Source organism: Protopterus annectens, chromosome 9.part0, assembly GCF_019279795.1.
Source record: "Protopterus annectens isolate FY-2018-M chromosome 9.part0, PAN1.0, whole genome shotgun sequence".
NCBI classification, from domain to species: domain Eukaryota; kingdom Metazoa; phylum Chordata; order Ceratodontiformes; family Protopteridae; genus Protopterus; species Protopterus annectens.
In genome coordinates this window covers 512,147,147-512,170,246 of record NC_056743.1, presented here as the reverse complement: position 1 = coordinate 512,170,246, position 23,100 = coordinate 512,147,147, and the positions used below count along the sequence as shown (strand labels likewise).

The following is a 23,100-nucleotide window of genomic DNA, read 5'->3' as shown; positions in this document are numbered from 1 at the left end:
GACCTGTTGAATCAAGAGATCACTTAAATAGAACCTGTCAGACAAAGTGAAGTAGGCCAAAAGATCCAAGAAAGGAAGACATTGCGATCCAAAACAGATGAGAAAGTAATTTGACATCCATCTGGATAAGTCTTTTCTAAAGCTTTGGGACTCCAGCAAACCATGGTGAGAGCTATTATCCACAAATGTAGAAAACCTGGAACAGTGGTGCCACTTCCCAGCAGTGGCCGGCCTACAAAACGTACCCCAAGAGCAAAGCAATGACTCGACCAAGAGGAACTGCAGACCTCACTTGCCTCAGTTAAGGTCAGTGTTCATGACTCAACCATAAGACAGACTGGGCAAGAATGGCATGTATGGCAGAGTTCCAAGGAAAAAACCATTGCTGACCAAAAAGAACAAAGTTCTTCTGACTTTTGCCAGACATCTTGATGATCCCCAAGACTTGTCAGTCCACATAATATTTTCCCTAAAGTTAAACTTGTTTTTTGGGAGGTGTGCATCCCATTACAACTGGCGTAAAAGTAACAGCATGGTAGTGTGATGGTCTGGGGCTGCTTCTGTACCTGGATGACTTGCTGTGATTGATTGGAACCGTGAATTCTGCTCTCTACCAAAAATTTCTGAAGGAGAATGTCAGGCCATTAGTTTGTGACCTTAAGCTGAAGTGCACTTGGGTTCTGCAGCAGGAAAATGATCCAAAACACACTAGCAAGTCCACCTCTGAATGGCTTAAAAACAATTTCACCTCTGAATGGCTTAAAAACAATTAATTTTTTGAGTGGCCTAGTCAAAGTCTGGACTTAATCCAGTTGAGATGCTGTGGCATGACCTTACAAAGGCGGTTCATGCTTGTCCTCCAATATGTCCGAATTAAAAACAATTCTGCAAATAGGAGTGGGCCAAAATTCCTTCACAGCGATGTGAAATACTCTTTGCCAGTTATTGCAAATGCTTGATTACAGTTGTTGCTGCTAAGGTGGTACAAATAGTTATTAGGTTTAGAAGGCAGTTACTTTTTCACATAGGGCCATGTAGGTTTGGATTTTCTTTTCCTTAAAATCATCACTTGCACTGCATTTTGTGTTACTTGTGTTATCCTTCTCTTAATATTTACATTTGTTTGATATGAAACATTTGTGTGACAAAACATGCTAAGATAATATCTGTAAGCAAATACTTTAATTGCACTGTGTGTGTACACACTATTTTTTTGCAAAACTGTGCTGTTAATCTTGTGTTCTCTAGTCATTCTTTTTGCATTCTGTTTTTCAGGTTGACAAGTATCTTTATCATATGAGGCTCTCTGATGAAGTTCTTGAAGATATAAGCAAGAGGTTTAGAAGAGAAATGGAAAAGGGACTTGGTGAAGGCACAAATGCTACTGCTTCAGTGAAGATGCTTCCAACGTTTGTTAGATCAACACCAGATGGAACAGGTATTGTCACAAACATCCAGTTTTGTTTAATGCTGTTTTCAACTTCACATGGAAGGCTTTTGGGTTAAACCTTGTTTGAGTGCTTGACTTAATTTTTGGCTTATCCCTGAAGTGAAGCTTTCTTACCGCAAATTTTTCTGTCAAGTTGAAAAGTGAAACCAGTTTCCCCACAGCAGTCTAGCGTTAACTTTGCACAATTTTCAAAACTAAATTTTCTTAATTTTTAAGTAGTGATTTTGCTGAAGTTTTTGCTCAGTCTGCTTTGCAATGCCAGATTGTCTGCGTGCAGCAACTTTGTTCTGTCCCCTCCTACCCATTTGTTAATGTAGTTCATTTACAGTATGAACAGTTGTCTCAGAGCTGAACCTTGCACGGTTGCTCCCACTGGCAATCCATGTGCATGACCAAACGCTGTTTGTACGAAAGTCATTTAGCCCTTGTATATAGCTTTGACTAATTCTACCAGTGTTTCCGGGATTCCACTGGACTAGCCAAATCTGCTTTTCTTGGGGCTTGGCCACATGCTTTTTCCAAGTCTAGGAATGCCCCAGTTGGACTCTCCAGCTTCTTTTTCTAAGCTGTCTCATTGCAAACATTGCACCAGTTGTGCTGCATCCTGATCTGTATCTGAACTTGTCTCCCACCAAACCTCTCTCCCATCTTACTTTCTACTACTTTGCAGTGTGGTAGTTTGATACTTCTATATTGCACGCAGTTATGAATGTTCCCTCTTGCTCTTGGGCATATCCCAGATGACTGGAGATTAAGCATACTAGTGCCAATGTTCCATCTCCCCATACTGCTAGGAACCGTTTACAACTCTTAGGTTCCTTGTTAGCCAATCGGTATTCATTCCTGGTCTGTCTTATTTTCCACTTGTGCACTCCTTCCTTCTGATTTCTTGAACAGAGCAGTAGGGTGGTGCATAGCAGAAGAATGTCAAATAAGCTGAAAAGTAAAATATACAAAACAGTGGTGTGACTAGTTATGTATTTTACAGAAACTTGAGCAGCAGAGGCATCACAATTAAGTGAGAGGTGGTGGTGATATGCCTGAAATGGGGTGGTAGGATGCACATTGCATAACAGATGAATTGAGGCCATCATAGCAGAAGCCAAAGTAGCCCCAATTGCAGAAAAGGTGAGAACCAATTAGTGGTTCGGGCACGTTCAGAAAAGACCACATTATTTGGGACCGACAAAAAGGCAAGATGAAATGAGGGTGTTGACAAAGAGGTGGTTGGTTTGTGTGAATATCTTGTGATAGCCGGGGATTTAGTGTAGAAGATATGAGAATGGCATTTAGTGTGTTTGTGTGACAGTTGACACTCTGACCCCATGTAGGAAAATTGCAGAAAAGGGGGGTGGGGTTGAGTAAATGACCTGAATAAAATTTATTTTCAGAACTGTTAACTTTACAAATGTGCTGAAGATTAACTTAAAATAGTCTATTTTTGAAATTCTGTTAAATGGGTATGCATAGTTGCAGCCCAAGCATTTACTGACTTTGTGTATTGTGCTCTTTAGGCCAAGTTCTGTAGCTCTAAATGTGCTTTTCATTTGCTGTATGTTGGACAATCGCTGGAGGAATGAAGATGCATAAAGATGATTTTGCCATGTTTAATGGGAAGCTTTTCCCACTAAGACTGCACACTAACTTTCTGGAATGATTAATAGAACATTCCTATTTCTGCATAGTTACTATACACATTGACTGGTTCTTCTATAGAATTAAAGCAGTTTAGGTTATAATTTAGCTGTGCAACCTTTTGTGCTGAAAAAACTGGTGTGTATTCATGCTGAAATGGCTACTTTATTCAGTGAACTTGAATGAGTCTGCTGAGCTAAATTCCAAAGGGTAGTGTTCCTTTTAAGTGTTACCGTTTCTGAGTTTGGGTAAAGGGCTAGAGCCCAAAAACCAGGATAGGGGAATGGAATGCAAAACCGAAAGCGCGTGTGACGAGACAAAGTACAAGTAAGAGTGGTAATGGCAGTAAATTTGGGAAATTGGATGAAACCAAGAATTGAGATGGAATGGGGTGGTTGAGGAGAAGTCGGAACAAAAGTCAAAGCTATAATCGGGCTGCAGCCAACTGGCAGTGTTGGGTGTATTGTATAACATAATGCTAAAGAAGCTGAAAAGTATGGTACAAAATAGTGGTGCAACCATTACTACTGTATGGTACAGAAATCTTAGTAAATGCAGAGCAGATGAGAAAGGTAGAGGTGATGGAAATGAAGTGTTTGTGAAGGGTGGTTGGATGTACACTGCAAGAGATGAAGTGAGGATATGAGTAGAAGCCAAAGTAGCGCCACCTATAGTAAAGCTCACTTTACAGTGGTTTGAGCATGTGCAGAAAAGCAGGAGATAATCTGAAGATTTGGTTAAGATTGGGAGAAGGTAAGGGGAAATGAGGATGTCCTGCAAAGAGTTGGATGAATTGTTTGAGATCTGTGATGGTCGTGCACGAGTGTCTAAGAAGGCAGGAGTGTGGTGTTGAATTGAGAGATGGCGACAGTTAACAACATAACACCTCAACCCCATGTAGAAAATGGAGTGGTGATCCGAGTGTGCCTCTTCGACACAAGTGCTTGTTTATCCACATGTTTAATATGACAGGAATGGACTTGCATTCCCAAGTCGGCATAATTTAAAAAATCCTCAATTTTAGGTTCTTTGCTAGAGTGCTGTTTTCAGTACTTGTTGCAGTGTACACAGAATTTAGAATGGGAAAGCAGCAGAAACCAGTGTGAGTCTGTGCAGACTGTGTTCAAAAGACCAAACAAAAAAAAATCCACTGTTTAGTGCTTTCATCCGTGTTGCACATGGGATGATTTCAGAACCATATATGAATCTTGAAACAATTTAAATATTTTCTATCACATGCAAAGGCATGAGCCAATCACAAGTAAATGGCTTATTAAAAAAAATTAGTAGCACTTTAATTGGGTTACAATAGGTTAAAATATTCAAATAACCTGTGTAAAAACAAAATTAATGTACAAAATATAATACAGTGGTGAGATGGACAACTGGTTCTAATGCTGTGGAGGACTTGGATGGAAGAATTGTAGATGTACTCTCCATGGAATCTGTCTACTCATGTGGTATAAAGACTTTGGCTTTAATCCGACTGAACCTAGTAATGGATCTTTTAATACTATGCTGAGATTTGCAACAAAATCGAGCAAGGTGCGTATTGTACAGTTGGACAATATTTGACCTGAAAGTATTCCAAAGTGTAGCCAAGGGTTTATGGGGTATATACATTTCCAGATGGGCTTGTGTATTGTAGTAGTGAATATAATTAACTTACTACTATGTTTTCCAGATACTCTGGAATTAATGAAATTTTATTGTTAAATGGAATAATATAAATAAAAGTTGAACTAATGTTTAATAACATCACTAGGGACCCCTACCTAGTTAAGGAGTGCTCAATCAATACACTTTAGAAAGGTAGAACAGGTTAATATTTAATAAAAGAAATTATTGAGAAATTTGATTATAGGCTGCATAAGGTTATACCCAAAGGGATTCACAATGAATGTAACTTTGGTGAAAAAAAAAACCCAGTTCAAAGGGTAACTGAACTAACAGAGGTTTTGACTTTCATATCTCTAACTGTGGAAAGTTTTTTTTTAAAGATTTCAAAATAAAGTTCCTAACAAACTGTTCTGTGTGTGTGTGGTGCTGTGCTTAAATTTAAAGTGTGTGCATGTTCTGGTTTCTGAAACCAGACAAAAGTAGTAGTAGTATGGATAGGACTGACTATACTAATTTCTAATATGTTGCTCAATGTCAAGTATGATACTCTAAGAAAATTTCTTGGTCCTGTGCTGCAGGAAGTGATTACACCTGTTGTCTTTACTTTAACACCCTCTGGTTCTACTTGTCTACGAATCTTGGGGATCCCAAAAAGATGTTTCACCCCCCCCCTTATAGATTGTTTCAAGCCAAAACCTGAAAACGTGTACTTAAGCTATTTATGTATTAGAAATTGAAGGGTCTCTAAATGTATCACATTTTGAGATTTGTGGGATGTTTTATTTTCTTGTACATGGATCCAACCACACAATTTTTTTTTAACCACGTACAGGCTAGCTTTTCTACAGTAGACATGGTGGATTTATTTTCAATCATCCCTTATGAAGAGGGTCTCCAGCTATTCCACTGATGCTGTGGAACTCTCGGAATTGGAGGATGGTGAAAATGTTATTGACTTAAGGAGCTGATCTTGACTGAGCATCTTTTTTGAGGAGGAATGTTAGTCAAATGAAGGGAGTGGCTAAGAATCCAGTTATGTCCCTGTATTTGCTAACATGGTTATGTACAGCTGGGAGGCATGACACGTTTTAAATTGAGTGCAGTAATTGTTGGTATATATACTTATGCTTTTTGGATGATATATTTCATGGAAGGATACTGACCTTTTAAAATTGAGGAATTCCTGACCGTAACGGAGCAATGTCATTTCTGAAGTTGTTCAACTCGCTCTAGAGATGTAACCATATGCAGGGATTATTATGTAGGATGTTTTGGTTCAAAAATGTATAGGAAACCCTCTTTGGATTTTAAGTTGGCCACCCATATCATACTAAGAATATTAAGGGGTGATCAGTAAGGGCAGTGATCTGCTCAGAATTTTTCTTTAAGTAGAAAATGTAGTTTCTCAATGGAAACCATCCACCCCATTTTTAAATAACATTAAAGATGTTAATGGTTGGAGTACTAAACGTGCCTCTTCTTTGGACTTGCACACAAGGTCCATGATGTGAAGGAGACCTTTAACATTAAGGATAGAAATTAGTATGACAACTGTTTTTCACCAAGTCCTGTTCAAATGCAATTAAAATGCTGTTTATGATTGTAATATTTAAAGGTGAGTGATATTTTTAAGATACTTGGTGGAAACCCAATTTTAAAATGGCCAGGGATGGTGAATACATTTTTGAGCACCACTTGAATATTGAAGACCATTGAAGTACACAATATGGGACACGTAAATGATGCCCTTTCTTCTTGGAACATGTAATCCTTTTTAGACAATTTTCCCTGTAGGATGTACCTTGCCTTTGGGAATTGTGGCACCAAAGGAAGAGTATATTTAGCTATTTGTAGGGTTTGCTCCAATTTCTGCAGGGGGAAGAGAGAACATTTAGAAAAAGGATATATGAGCATTTGTATGCCATCTCCAAAAAGTTAGTGTATTGTGTAAGCACATTTTGGAATGCAGTTCTGTTAAATTTGTCTGGAGTACTGGAAGTTGTGCACAACGAGGCGGAGGCTCCTAGGAACTACAATTTTGCAAATCTTGGTGTGACTTGTGGTTAGTTTCTATAGCCCTAGTATTAAAAAATTAGATCTGATAGAGTTTAGTATGTTTTGCATTGTACATTTTTACATACAATATTTTGTGACTGGGTTTTATTTTAACCTATTGTAACCTAATTAAAGCGCTGCTAATGTTTTTTTTTTTTTTTAAAGTTATTGACTTGTAGTTGGCTCATACCTTTGCAGCTCCCAGTGATTTCTCCTGTCTACCTGATGAATCTGGGCATCTTTGGGCAATGCAGCAATTGCCTCATGTACACAGACAACCCTCTCCTCCTACCACACAACACTACAACCTGTGAGATCCATTTATAGCCAAACTATAAGCAAAGCTCTCTTCCCCCAAGACTGGACTAGACAGTCGAGGAGAAGGTTAACACTTGCACCGCACCACACTCATCACATAGTCCCTCAAAACCTACACCACCAAAACACACACCTACATTTGCGGAGGCTCTCAATAAAAACCTGCCCAAGCATCAGGGACATCCAAAGCATAAACGCAAGCAAACTCCACCCCCCAACACAACCCAAATGACATAGCCCACAAACTGTGCCACTCAGCCACAGCCCATAAGGCATAACAACGTACCCAACACTCTAGTCCATAGGTGACTCTAGTCTGGCACACTGTTCCACTCACTAGACTAAACAAGGAGAAAGTTACTGTCAGCTGCCAAATCTGAGGGTAATGCTATTCAATGCTAGAAGTCTAAACCTCAAAATGCACTCGCTCGAGGCACTCCTTAAAATGGAGAACATTGACATCTGTGCAGTGACAGAGATCTGGTTCAAAGCTCCAGAGAGCACCCCTGCATTACCAGGCTTCAACTCATACCACACCTTTCGGCCACCTAACCCAGAAAGAAGCACTAAAGGCGGAGGAGTGTGCATATTCATTAAGGATATCCACACCTCCAGGCTAGTTGCACAGCATAATGCATCCGAGATTATCCAAGTGCAACTAACTCTGGGCAAGACCGCAATCCAAATTGTAGCTTGCTACAGACCCCCACCCATGCCCCAGGATTCACACAGCTCATTTCTTGATACACTGGAAAGTATTGTGGTACAACCCAACACCCTAATAATGGGCTATTTCAACTACCCCACCATTAACTGGGAAAACTACTCATGTACCAACTCTCTTGCTAAACATTTTCTAGAATTCATAAATTCCAATGCCTTGGATCAACTTCACACCCCCACCAGGGGCAGCAATATCCTAGACCTGGTCATTACCAACATGGGAAACCGGAGTTCCAGACCAGAGGTAAATTCCTCGTTGGTCAGATCCGACCACAAGCTAATCAGCCTAGACATCCACATCCCAGCCCCAATTAGGGAAACGGGGAAACCATCGTAAAAAACTTCTCAAAAGCCAACTTCACACTTAAGACAGAAGTGGCAAACTTCATGACACCCATGCAGACAGACAATAGAGGTATGACTGCCGAATCCTACACAAATGCACTTTATAAGCACTTACATGAGTGTATGGATCATGCTATCCCTAATGGAACCAAGATGTTATCCTCCAAAAAAAGGAAGCCAATCTGGTGGACCTCTGCCATAAACCAACTCTACAACAGGAGAAAAACTGTTGTAAAAAAGAGTAAAATCCCATGACTGGAGGAACTCCCTGGTCAACCTCAGTAAGAAGCTGAGATCCCACATAAAATCCTTCAAAGATAGTTACGAAAACAAAATTGCCACTGACTCTAAAGACAACCACAAAGCATTCTATAGCTATGTCAAGAATCTAAATGGGAACACTCAAATCTGCTCTGAGTTAGCATAATGGCACTAAATATACAAAACCAACTGATATTGCCAACATCCTAGCAGATGGGGGTAAAGTTAGCACTGAACCTGTCTCGCCCCCTAGAGGGCCCATCTCTATACCTGAAGAATGCAAAGTTCCTATAATCACGGCTGCACAGGTAAAAAAAAAAAAAAAAAAAAAAAAAAAACCTCTCCAAAGCCAAGAACACGGCATCCATGGGACCTGACAATATTTCAGGCTGCGTTCCACACCAACAGAATGAACTGGCACCCTACCCAAGTACCATGTTCAGTCATAGCCTCGCCTCAGGCTTTGTACCCACTGAATGGCGCACGGCGACAGTTATCCCACTCCACAAAGGGGGAGCCATGACGGACCCTGGGAACTACTGCCCCATTAGCCTGACTAGCCTGGTCTGCAAGGCCATGGAACATATCATCATGGAACTTCTAAATAAAGACATTGGTAATCACCAAACCTTGGACCCTACTCTGTTTGGATTTGTAAAAGGCAGATAATGTCTCTTAAACCTGATTGACTTCTTTGAAGCAGTCACCAAAGCCATAGATGAGGGTAAAATGGTTCACACAGCTTATCTAGATCTCGCCAAGGCTTTCGACACCATCCCCCACTCTGGAATTATAGATAAGCTCACTAAACTAGGTATAAATCCCTGTCACAAGATGGGTTGCCTACTGGCTCATGGACAGAACCCACACTGAAAGTAGCGGATTCCAAATCGGACATCAGACCAGTGACAAGTGGAGTACCACAGGGTTCAGTCCTGGGTCCTCTCCTGTTTGGTATCTACTTCTCTGAAGTGCAGGCCAACACAGAAGGTCTTTGGCTAACAAAGATTGCAGATGACTGCAAACTAGGAGCCATAATCGAAACTCCTAATGATGTGGACAGATACCTGGTGTCAAAGCCATGGCCTGAAACAATGCCAAAAAGTGTATTGTCATCCCCTTTGGTAAAAACTCTGTACCCATTAACTACCACATAGCTGGTAGTCTACTTAATGCCGAAAATGTCATGAGACCTTGGGACACAGGTGGACAGTAGTCTCTCCTTTGATCGCCACAGTGGTCAGGAAATCCTACGTGGCTCAGAGGTCATTGTTCCCCTCTACTAATCACTCATTAGACCCATTATAGAGTACAATGCCCCTTTTGGTATGTACCTCACAAGACATCTACAACAACTGGAAAGACCGCAGAAATACCTCACAAAGAGGATTACTGGCCTCAAACATATGCCCTATGCAGAACGTCTCAAAAAAACTACAGCTTTACTCCATCGCATATCCCCCTACTCAAGGGCGATCTCTGCCTAACATACAAAGCTATGTCAAACCCAGAGCTGTTGGACATGCTCCACTTAAAGAAATCCCCACCGAGCTACACGCTCTAGGGACCTTAACCTTGTCACCACAATTAACAGAACATGCTGGAGGGGTAGATTCCTGTCCCAGAGACTTCCCATACTCTGGAACAGACTTACCTGTCTATGTCAAAGAGCTCCTCATTAGCACTCAAGAAAAATCTTGATTGGATGGGAAATTCACCCCAGGGATCACTTCTGAGGCTCTGCTCGACAGGGGCACAGGAAAGTAATTTTCTTGGGTGGCGAAAGCCAGGGTACATTTTTTCGCTAGGCTTGTATGGGCCCTAGGGCCGATAGCTTAGTACTTAACTATGAGGGATTTAAATGGTTTTGAAGTCCTGTATGTGATTGGACTGCATGGTTTGGGAATGTGGACACGGAGCTGTGTGTGGTGGTGGTTTTTTTTGGTTGTCCTTATGTACACACAATTGCTGCCTCCTGCAGGCAGGTTTAAATACAGTAGCAGGATTGTTTTGTCTTAAAACACTCTGCTATGTAGCTATCTGCATGTGTGATGTAAGCTTGTATACAATATCTGCTATAAAATGAACATGCCTCTTAATCTCTTGTATCAGACTTTTGTCCAGATTTATTGCTCTGGGGGGGGGGCAGAGGCCCAAAAATAGGGACATATTTTGAAGTTTGCTCTTATAAGTTGATAGAATAACAGATTTGTCTTTGCATGCATTTTTCTTAAGGTTATGAAATCAAAACTAAAATTTACATTAGTGCAGTACTGATCTTAGTACTTTGCCTGAAGACCATAGATTTTATAAGAAACTGGCTAAAATCTAGACAATTGAGGTATGGTGAAGTAGAAGTGAAATGCGATTTTGAAATGAGCATGTTTACATATCGGCAGTGCCTCAGGGTTATTACTATAAAGGATAGCAGGACTGGCGATAATTGCAATTTTTAGTTTTTCATTTGACATTGCTGAAGGGCTGCCCATGGGTATTTATGAAGCACTGCTGCCATCTACTGACCTAGTCTGCTATAGCAAACTCAGTTCACAACTTGCAAAAGTCTGCCGAAATCGGTGTGTTTTGGTGGATAAAGGATCCTGCCATATGTTTCTGTCTAGCAAGTTAAAGAAAATAAGGCAAATGGGCAAGAATCAAAATTTTGAAATGTAGATGTATGATGTAGCTGCTGAAGAAATGTTCCATTAATTGATTAAATCTTAGATGAGAGCAGCAATCCTCAAATAGTGATGCTATTCTTACAAGAATTCCAAATCCTCTCCACGCAGGTTTTTCTGGGTGTCTGCCTCTCTGGTAAAGAGGCATAGCTTGCAATTTCCTGATGTGAAAAATGTGGTTGCTGCCTGTTTTTGGTGTGGGCTTTTGTTTGACACTTGTGTATATTTTGACAGTTTCAACTAATCCTGACTGTAAACTTGCATCTGCCAACATAGTCTGATCCAAGGTTATTGGGCAATATGCCTCTTGGCCTCCTTTTTCTTTGTCATGCTTGCTGCAAGTCATTTTCGGCATAGACTCTTGTGACACTAGAGTGAACTAGTAGCTAATGGTTTCTGATCAGATTCAGGCACTGACCAACGTAAAACACACGTGCCTTAGTAACTTCTAAGGCACAATAACTCATCAGGTACATTGGTTTGCATGTCTGATCTTATAAAGGCCCCAGTGGTTGTTGGCCCTGTATAAACTAACTAACCTATAATGATATGCATAATCCCCTTAAAGGGACATAATTTGTATGCTAACTAATGGTCAAAAACTCCATAAAGATCTTTAGGTCTTATCCATATGTGCTGAAAAAATGCTAACTAATGGTCAAAAACTCCAAAAAGATCTTTAGGTCTTATCCATATGTGCTGAAAAACTGACTGTGTTAATGGTCACACTGCATGGCTTTGTACAGCTAAAAAAACTTTATCAAAGCCTTAAAGGGCATTGTTTCCAGGGCTGTTCTGCAGATTCTTATTTGATACCATGGTGGATTCCTAAACCTAGGAGGAGGAGAAATTGCCAAGAAACTGAGGTATAAATCTGCTTTACTAAACCTGTTTGTGCATTACTGAATGCACAAGATTTTCTATCAGTGTAATAGTAGCATTGGCCCTTAATTTGAAGCTCGCCAACATATGTTTGAAAGTTGTGCAAGATTCAGAACCAGTTTTATTTGGAAAGCAAAATTTGTACATTGTCGTAAGTTTCTATTGGTGCTCTGTTTTGAGTAATCTTTTACTAATATTAAGTCTTAATGTAAATGTGACACAGTTTTACTCAAGTTTTTTACTCAAGTTTTGTGTTAAAGACTCTTGCTCTATGGATGCCAATGTGCAGTTAACTACAGGTATTTATGGAGACTTTCTATATAATGGACCCTGTGCAAGTGCTCAAAGGTCATATAGTGCCAAAAACTGATATACATGCATCTAGTTGAGGGTGTAATGTCAGAAAAGACACTTAGTCCAGGTAACTTAAACACTTGTAAAGTGGTGGCTTGCTACTCCATTGTTTTTGAGGATAGAAGAGCCAGACCCTAGGAGATATAATGCTTAATGGTATTACACCTAGCAGGGCGCTACTGCCTTTGTTACAACTTTGCAAAGAGCAGCCCAAAGGGCTGAGCCTTAAAAGGCTGATTTGAGTTGTTTAATCCCCAAGACCTGTTGCTCTTAAATTGCTGCATCTAGGCAGGAGGCACTTTGAGAGCCCTTTGCCTTTCAGATGGCTTGCATTTGTACATATTTGTTTGCTTCAGTATATCTAGGCCAATTTAGCATATTTTAAGTCTAATTAAAAATACATAGTTGGGTTCTATGTATATGCATAATAGTTGAAGGCTAAGGGTGGTTGAAATCCATATAATGGATAGAAAATAACCAGTTTACTTTTGGTCTATCAACAATGGCTTATCTTTTACAAAGAGGATAAATCAGTTGAACTAACAAGGTATCGACTCATTAAATTCTTGTCATCACTCTTCCTGAAACTTATCCATACATGGCTTATGCAACATGTAATGAAGTATAACTTCAATTGCAGCCTTACTACCATTTTTCATAACTGCAACAGTCTGTCAAAATGGAAATACTTAATAGGACAGCTTGCCTGCTAAGGTCCTCTAACTTTTCCAGTCCTTTCTACAAGGGAATTTTCCAGTCCTTTCTACAAGAGAATGAGGGCATGACTCTTGCCAAAGTCCACATAAAGAAATTTCAGTGGTATGTCAAGACTACTTTTGGCTCCAGCACTGCCATCTGCAGGGGTATCTGGTTCCTTTGGCCTTATTTCAAGCTCTAGCTGTGTTGGTAGATCACCAGAATTCTCCTGAATCCATGACTGTTTTTATGCTCCCTTCCCTGCTTGGGAACTGACCTAGATGCTTCTGTTCAAGGTTGGTGGCCTTTTCCAACAACCTCAAAGTCATTGTGTTTAGTCCCTTCAACTGGCAGACCCAAAGATAAAGGCTCAAATTCTAGATCTCAGGGCCTTTCACTCCCTTTGGGTTCCAAGTCCTCTAAATGTTTTTACGGACAATGCCACAGTCGTGTTGTACATAAACGAGACGCATCTTGCCACCTTTGCAGGCTAGCTGTTCAGGCTTGGGACTTCTGTCTGCTATCACTTGGTTCCTCAGGTGGTTTACATTCTTTCAGGGCACAATTTTGTGGCAAAACTCCAAGTCCAGGGGAAGGTATTACATGTTACCTGATGGAATGGATCTTTTCACACACAACTAGGGATATCTCACCCTCACTTTCCCTTATGGTTTTTATTCCTTTTAGGTACTTGGTCACTTTTTCTGAGTATCTGCTTTTGGGTTTTTCCAAAACAAAATATTATGTGTGCAAAATGGAAAGTTTGCTGGCTCAAGCATGACTTGGGCCCTTTCTGTCCGCATTTCTACGGTCCTCTTTGTATGTTCAGTTCTGGCTTTACATTCATCTGAAATCTCATTTGCGCACTATTTCTGGTCTTCCTTTGAATCCACATCTGGCTTCTAGTGTTGAAGTCAGTTTCTGAAATGTGTCCATGCGTGGCTTTCAAGAAAACTTATTCACCCACCTTGACCTTTTAATTTTGTTAAATTGGCTGCTCTCTTGAACCTGGTTTCCTCTTGCCTACGAAGTTTTACTTGGAAGACTGTGTTTGTGGCTCTTAATTCTGCCAAGAGGGTTTTGTAACTTCAAGCTCTAGTGACAGTGCTATCCTTTTTGTGCTTTCACAAGGGCAGGATGTTTTTATACCAATACTTTAATGGTGAAGGTGGTTAATTTGTCCTTTTTTTAATCTTTCCATTCATCCTGGGTTTCTAAGCACCTTCGATTTACTTCAGCTCAGATACTGCCTAGGTAAGGTAAAATATATTGATAATTGCAACTTTGTTTCATACCAGGGATTTTTGCTTCAGTGTTAAGCAAACCATCTCCTGGATATCCATGGTCGTTTGGAAGGAAGGGAATAGTACAAAAAAAAAAATCTCTATTCAATTTATGCACATTTTACCAGGGCAGTAGCCTCTTCTGGTGCTCTTTTCCATTGGTGTTGATACCAGATCTATTTTGGAAACTGGTACTTGGTCTTCTGTTCACACTTTTATTCCAAAAATTAAAATTTGGATGCTATTTCTATGGCCGGGGTGGGTTTTGCCCAGGTCCTCCTTTTGTTTGGGGGGGGGGGGGGTTCTTGCTTCTTCTCCCATACTTTCCAGTAACTTTAGTACTTGACAAACAGCAAAGAATACTCCAGTGGTAAGTACCTACTATAATTGTGTAAGAGCTGACTAATGATTTGGGTGTAACATTTTTACATACCTAAATGGTTGCTGTTCCATTAAATTTAATTTTCTGTATATAAAACTTGCAGTGCCTGTAAAATGAGTAAATTCAGTTAGAGAATGTTAGGTTTGCTGAATCTCTCTCTATACCTGTAGTTAAGGTGCAGTCCCAGGCCTCTGAAAATCATATACACAGTTTAAATATGCTCCTGTATGAGCATTACTGTTGAATAAAACTTCCTGGTGTAATGCAAGCACTTTACTAGTGCCTTTTACCCACCCAGAATGGGAATAAATTGTTGCCTTGTGGTAATATTTCCTGGTTTGGTTATGAAGGTGCCCAATTTTGAGATTGCATGTCTGTCTGGAACATGAAACCTGGTCATGCTGGACCATCTTGGGGAATTTGTTCAGTTACTGTGTGGTTTGTTGTATTTTATTTTTTCTCAAGTCATGTGTCTCGTTTCTTCAAGAGTAAAATGTTGCCATAGTATCCATCCTTGAGGTAGACTTGATTAAATTCTAACAGCTGGGGCAAAAAGTTTTCCCTAAGTTATGAACTTCAGCAAAGTTGCTGAGGGGAAAGTTTTATGTGTATGTTTATCAAGTCTTGGCACTGGAGTGGCTAAAATGTTTTTTGATCTTCACTTAAGACGGTGAGTACTGTGACATACAGAGATGAAAATGTTGGCTCCCCGTAAGTATTATGCAATGCTCTTTAAACGGGAGCATACAGATTTGTGTGATACTCATGCTTGTCTTTTCAGACATGTAGATAATGTGCTGTGGTGATTTATTGCTAACATTTTGACTTTCAGAAAATGGAGAGTTTCTGGCCTTGGACCTTGGTGGTACCAATTTTAGGGTATTGAGAGTGAAAGTTTCGGATAATGGTCGTCAAAAGGTCGAAATGGAAAATCAAATATATGCCATTCCAGAGGATCTGATGCGAGGAAGTGGCACACAGGTAAAGATTTCTTGTTTTGAAAGGAAATGACTGCATCTATGATGAAATACACACACCTCCCCTTTAGTATTGCACTGTTGCAGTAGCAAGTGATGTGAACTAGTTTTACAGAAATTGTGTGGGTGGACTAGATTTGTGGCAGTTTTTGTCCATGACCCATCTCCGAACTAAGCACGTCTTTGCGTATGCCAATATGCATGTGCTGTTTTATAGCTATTCTAATTAAACCATGACTAATTAGGATATGGGTGTTAAATGAGCAGTTAAGTAGTTGGGAGAATAGAAATTGATTTATGATTAAGACTTTCAGGTGAAAGTACTTTTTCCTGTATTGGATAGCTATGCATAGTTTTTTGCCACTAATTGGCACTCTTAAAGCTGCAGTTAGTCTGAACTTAAAACAACCTGTATTTTTTGTGAACTTGAGCATAATTTAACATTCTTCCTCTAAGTCTTCTTATGCCAGTATCCTTTGAATTGATCAAGATGCAAGTTTATTTGGATAACTTCCCTTCTGGTGACACAAGCTAATTTGGATAACTTCCCTTCTGGTGACAAGCTAATTTGTGATTTTGTAGTGTGACTGGATTTCTCTTGGTATCCAGTTAGTCTGCTTGCAGTATCTGCTCTTTGTATAAATGGGGCAGTAATGTTCTAGGTAATGGGTTCTGAGCTACTGATAAAGCATAGTTCTGTGAGCGGTTGCTAGGGTGTGTATAAAGTGGTTTTGTATGTTGGGGGTGGGTGAGGAGATTGCGTTTTAAGGACACTTGTATGCAGTAGAGATTAAAGTAGTAGATATTTTTCACTGCTGTTGTAAAGTGTGACCTGGCAGTCTGCACCATCTGGAGAAAAGCCATTCTGTGCTGTAATAAATCCTTTAAATCTTGCATAGTGTTGCAAAGTCAGCCTGTTAGTTGATGATATTGCTGTTTGCGGCAGTCTGGCTCCATTAATAGATTCTACTTAATGCCAGCTTATAAATTAAAAACTATGCGGTATTGGAGGACCTTCTGGCTGTTTTTAAAATCTGGCGAATACAGGGCAAAAACTAAGAGTAAGACCAACTGTGGAACGAGAAAGTAATCTGGATGACCAGAATGGGGCTCCAGGTGGGGGGAGGTGCTGTAGAACCCCATTATCTTATTTGACATTTGCTAACCTGGTTGGTCCAACTGAGCCAAGGGCCCATTTTCAGGAGAGACCTGAGGAGAAAAGCTAGTCCATATAACATGCAGTAGACTATACAATAACCTAATGGTCTAATAAACAATTGCTTAACATGAGGATATATGCTGGTGTACAATACAGCAACTCAAAAATCAAATTCCCACTGCAAAAAACATTCAACCTAAGAAGTACACTGTTTAACGAGACAAAACAGTTGCCTAGGGCCCCAGTTGACCAAAGGCTGTCCCTGCTTTCAGCTACACTTAAGAGGCCGATCTGTGTGGAAGGCTAGTGAAAAAATTATCTGGGGCCTATTTAAGCAGTGTTAAAGGACAGTCACAAATATAAACAGTATACTGGATTAGAAGTTGCTGAAGTCCTTTTTTGTATTGGACACTTGCCAAGGGTAAAACGTGAGTGGCACTATGGTACATGTTATATATTTTGGCACAAATTCATGATTGTCTAGAATAAGTGAGGATTATGGGTTCATAGATCCTTGCTAAGCTATCTTTCTGTAAATATCTTTAGAAATCTAGCCATATATTTCATGAAGGTTTTAGCACTTAGCTGTGGCATGGTATGAATAAGTCTGAGATGAGCAGAAGAGATGGAAAAGGTCAAACATTTTATTTGCAGTGGCAATTGGACAAAGCTTAGATGTGATTGGCCAAACACTCATTACTACAGTTGTAACATGAGCTAAATGGGTACATGTAATTGTTCTCTTTAGCAAGTCTAGTAGGTTGACTCAGTACTTGCAGTTTTTATAATTTGTTATTCTGGTGACTTTAAGCAGTGCTGCAATTTACCTGTTTTTAAAAAAGGGAATGGTTTCCTTTATTTTGAAACCCAGAAGTGGAAATAGTTTTGTCATTGTTGGCAGTTCTGCTACAGGCCTCTCATTTTTGTTACTAGAACAGTTTCTTGGATGTTTTAATTTATTGCACCTTTTTTCCTGTTTAGCTGTTTGATCACATTGCTGAATGTCTGGCTAACTTCATGGAACAACTGAATATTAAAGATAAAAAGTTACCATTGGGATTCACCTTCTCATTTCCTTGCCAGCAGTCGAAGCTTGATGAGGTAAGCATTCTGAGAGATTTCTAGTGGCACTGCATATAGGAAAGCAAGGAAAAGGAAAATCTAACCATACTGGTATTTCTGTACTTATTTTTTACTCCTTTTTGGGGGCGCACTGCAGGATTCATAATTGGATGAGGTTGCAAGGGATCCCTTGTATGAATATACTTAAGCAGAGATTATTCTTGTGCTGTGGAACACAGACTGTAATGTCTGTTTGGTGAAGGGTTTAATGGTGCATCTGTGGTACAGATGTACTTGAAGTGGCTTATCTTCAAATTATGGACCAGTCTGGAAAGGACAGGTTCCTTAAGTTTCACCGCCAGGAGCTGATGAACAGCAACTGACCAAAAAATGAATTCAGTGTGTGCTGAGCTGTTCAATTGCAGGGTCTAAATTTGACAATGCTCATTAATAGCTTAGTAAGCTGCTTGAATCGAGTCTTGGTTAGTGCAGAGGTGGGCTAAACTGCCTTCAAGTAAGTCCATGAGTGTATGATTGGCAAAGATTAAGACTAGCTCTAAGAGCTGTGTAGACCAGAAAGTTGCCAACCTGTGTGTGCGCCAAGATGACTTGCAAAATTTCATTTTCTTAAACACTTGTAAAAGACCTAAATCGTATCTTTGGATATTGGCACAACTACTTTGTGCTCACCATTTAACTTCTTTCATAAAGCTTTAAAGTTTTTTGTGATCTTGGTGATCACAATTTTCAAGGCAAGCTGTTCTTGGAAGAGACCCACTACACTTGTCCCATGTGTTAAGAAAATTGTATGCACATATGTGAACAAACTCATGGCATAGGAAGCATCTTGCACTGTTTACCTGTATATCTGTCTACACAAACTGTTGTATACAATACATGCACACATATAATTATATCCACACATCTGTGTATCGTATCCACACACTAGGTGTATGTGGATGTATAATGTACACAATATTATAGGTGTGGATATACCCACACACCTTTTGTTATATGTATAATATACATTAGACACATACAGGACTGTGGATATGTATGCAATATTATAAGGATGTGTCTAGACTTCACATTCTTTTTCACAAATTATCTGAAAGCAAATGTCCTCCCCTTGTGAGGGGGGGTGCTAGCATACCTTCAGGCAACATGTCACACGCATATAATGCAGTGTTTTAACTCTCTCTCCTTGTATTTTACTAAGGCTTAATGTTGACTACTCATTTTGGCCATAGTACCCCAAGGGGTATAGTATGTGTAGTCTTCGTTTGCAGTGATAGGGTATGTCAACTTAAATCGTACAATGACTTGTTAGAATTACTTGGTGTCTGAACCATGGCTTTCCTATTCATTGTTGTAGAATTACCCACTAGTTTGTGACAATAACAACACGTGTTAAATGCCTATGATTGCTATTGTAATGATTGGTTATGAAAATATTCAAAGCGGAAAGGTTTCCTTTTCTGATTTTTCTCCTAAACCATTTTGAACAAGCTTGGATCAATATTGTTTCAGCCAATGATTTTGAAAAAGTCGTACTACATATTGTCATTCAAGAAATACTCCAGAGTTGTGTTCTGTCTGCTAAAATTTCATTTTTTTTTTCTTTTTTTTAATCTGTTACTGTCTTGGTTACCAACATCTGCAGAGTTGGTGAGTGAACTATTGCATTTCAATATTTTTCTCTTGTAGAGTATACTCGTAAACTGGACAAAAGGATTCAAAGCATGTGGTGTGGAAGGACGTGATGTTGTCCAGCTGTTAAGAAATTCTATCAAGAGAAGAGGGGTAACTTTTTTGTGTTTCAGTCATTGAGTATGTGGGAGTGACACTGAGCGTGGCAATAGCAATGTCTGAATTCTGAAGCTGTAGAAAGTCCCAATAACTAAGACTTCAGTTTTGAAACTGAACAGAATTTAGTAGTATACCCCTGTGTCCTTGAACCAGGTGCTGTTTTGTGGTCTGATACCTAGCTGCAGTCACTGGGCTTCCCTTAGTAAAACTGCACTCTATTGTTCTGCAGTATTCTTTGTGACACGTGGTCAAACTTGGGAGTAATCACTTTTTACTTTTTTGTGTGCATTATCTGTGCATCATTCTAGGGGATTAGGACTTTGCCTGATTGGTGTGCAAAGCCATTTGTTACTCTGCTAAAGCTTTTGACAGTGTTACTGTGTCCCAGCAGTGATTTCTGCTTGGGTTTCTTTTGGAACTACTCTGAACTGTTGCTTTACCACAGAGTTTTTGTACATGAATGTTTAAAATGGCAGGCACTCCTTGTGGTAGGTTTTTTGAGTGATTGAAATGTTATCTTCAGTTTTGTAGGCGTAAGTGCTTCTTTGACCCCTTAAATCAACTCTACTCCACTAAGCTGTTTTGACACATGTAGCTGCAGGTGTGTTGGAGGGGGACTGGGATACTCTGATTTGCAAGCTAAACCAAAGAAGTGTCCAATGTAAGAAGCCACATGGTCCAGAAAGATCCATTCCTGAAGTTACAGCAAGATTTCATTCCAAATCTGTATGTGCTGTAAGGAAGCTTGATGAGCACCAATGCCACATGCCTAAAACTCTTGTGGTAGTATAGGGTTCTCTTGTATGGAAGAAATGGTATAAGTTGTGTAGTTTGCTTTCACTCTTGTCATTGAAGCCATTTTAGTCCTAATATTCAGCTTTAGGCTTCAACCAGGATCATAAACGTATATCCAGTAACGACCTTAGCTAGGATCTGCCAGACGTGAATTCCAGTCATGTAGTTCTTTAATCAATGTTCAGTTAAATTTATCAGGTTTTACTTGCAAAATTTAAGACTAGTGCTGGTGCTGTCATTTTGAGAGAGGGCACCATTTAAATATTTTCTCAGTTTTGAGTAGCCACCATGTTTACATGTACACTACATTTTTGAACTTCACTCATTTTCCTTCCATTATTGTAATGGATGTGCTGACTTTATGTAACATGTAGTGTAAAGTGGAAGTTGACCCTTGGAGACACTTCTGGACCAAAGCAGTAAAATACTTATGACCCACTGCCTCAAAGATGTGTTTCCAGCTTTCATGTTTGTATCTCTTGCTGTTCCATGTGATGGCTTTTGTGTTTTTTAATGAAATTTTTTTACTGAAAAATGACTTTTTGCAACAAAATTTCATTGGCCTTTGCCTGTGCTGTTTGTGCTGACATTGCACAAACTAGATAGTAAATATTTCAGGTGACCAGCCAGCAAGCACCCTCACTTAATAACTTGTATGAAAACTTATTTCGAATTAATTTAATCTGTCCATTTATTAATTCTTGCCTTTTACATTGACAGGACTTTGATATTGACATAGTTGCTGTGGTTAATGACACTGTAGGGACGATGATGACTTGTGGCTATGATGACCACAACTGCGAGATTGGCCTAATTGTTGGTAAGAAATAACGGATAATATGTTGAATGCTCTTGAGTGGTGTGTTACTTTTTTCCTCTGTTCCCTTTGTTTGCCTAGTCTTTCCAAATGCCTCTTGAGGTTGTGGGAATGTTTTGTTGTCTGCTTGACAGCCCAGGGTCTCAGACTTGCATGTATATCATGATTGCTTTGTGAATTTTAATAAGTAACTTTTTTTTTTCCCAGTGCATGTGATTTCACCCTGATTTTTAGTTAATGGGTCATGATACTACATTGAGTTTGGTCGTTTTTTTTTTTTATGTACACTGCATTATAGCTTTACTGGTTAGGTTTATTTGTTTTAAAAAAACTAAGTTCTAGTGATTTTGTGAAGTTTTAAAATGGGCTTTGGTATTTGAAATGGTGTTTTTGCAAGCTTATATTAAAACTTAAATAAACTACCCATGTCATGGTAGTGTATAGGTTTTAACCAGAGTAGTACAGAGCACCTGTGGACCTGTCAAGTTCTTCCAGGGAGCAGTTTCTGGCAGGCAAATATCAGAAATAAAAGTTTAAGGGAGTCGGGAGGCAACTTGACAGCACATAGCCTTAATCCTCTGTATACATTCTACAGGAAAATCTGAAAACTTTGTCACAGCAGTCTTTGGGAGACCTTTCATTTGCATTTATTGTTGAAGCTAGCTGCACATGTACAAGCAAAAGATGTATGTTTCTGTCAAATTTAAATCTCTACTATATTCACTAAGTATATAAAAGGTTGTGTGTGAGACTTGTATCCTCCTTTACCACACTGCATTGACTTGAAAAAATATTTGCTTTGTTAGGTACTGGTTCGAACGCTTGTTACATGGAGGAGATGCGTCACATTGAAACTGTGGAAGGAGATGAAGGGCGCATGTGCATAAACATGGAATGGGGTGCTTTTGGAGATGATGGTGTGCTGAATGGTATAAGGACTGAATTTGACAGAGAGATTGATAGAGGCTCTATAAATCCTGGAAAGCAGCTGTAAGTTTCATTGTGCATAACACTGTAGAGCAAGTTCTGTAAACACTGCACTAAATTTTTAATGTGAATTCAAATGTTAGTTGTATTCGGGCTTGGTTTGTTGCATCTTCAAGCAGTTATCCAAGTGAACAAAGCAAAATCATGGATACAATAGTATGCAACTGCTAGATGATTGCGCCCTATGAAACTGTCTAACTTCTCCCCCCCTCATTTCCTTAACATTGATGGCCAGTTGGCCATTTTATTATATGGCACAAAATGGGTAGAGTGTTATTGGTTCTGATATCTGATTAGAAAAACTACTAAGATTTCTGTGTACCATCAAAATACTTGTGGTATATTTCTGCATGTTGTCAGGAGAAAGGTCCAGCTGTGGTGGTGTTTAGCTTACAGTGGTACTTTATGCTTGGTAATTTTACAGTTTTTTCTATAATATGTAAAACTAATGTGAACTAAGTTTGTATGGGCTTGTATATTTCTAATTTTGTGATTTGCTTAATTGGTAGCACACTTGGGTTGTAGAAGATTAAAGCTGTCTGGTCTATTCCTGCCCCAGGTAATTTTAGGTTTCCATTACTGTAGTTCAGCATCAAGGGGTGCTGCACTCCTGCAGTTTTCTTACTTGTGCATCACTGATTTTTTTAAAAAAAAAAAAAGGCTGGGTATAGCAATAGGGTATTTCTCTGCTAATGCATGTAGCAGTTAAGGATTTGGGGGATAGGGGGTGGCTTAAACAAGGAAAGGCTGGTCAAGATGGCTTAAAGTTGGTGGTTTGTAACAACTAAGTTCTACAGGTGGTACAGCTGGGG

At 39.5% G+C, this 23,100-nt stretch overlaps 1 protein-coding gene across 2 annotated transcripts in view; it reads left to right on the top strand.

Moving 5' to 3' along the window:
• LOC122811313 (hexokinase-2) overlaps positions 1-23,100 on the top strand; it is a 62,824-nt gene that overhangs the window by 11,249 nt on the left and 28,475 nt on the right. For both annotated transcript variants that reach the window (XM_044083078.1, XM_044083079.1), the window contains exons 2-7: positions 1,276-1,438; positions 15,515-15,663; positions 17,800-17,919; positions 19,588-19,683; positions 21,205-21,304; positions 22,108-22,291. In XM_044083078.1, the coding sequence (XP_043939013.1) occupies positions 1,276-1,438; positions 15,515-15,663; positions 17,800-17,919; positions 19,588-19,683; positions 21,205-21,304; positions 22,108-22,291 (812 nt within the window). The remainder of the gene's footprint in view (positions 1-1,275; positions 1,439-15,514; positions 15,664-17,799; positions 17,920-19,587; positions 19,684-21,204; positions 21,305-22,107; positions 22,292-23,100) is intronic.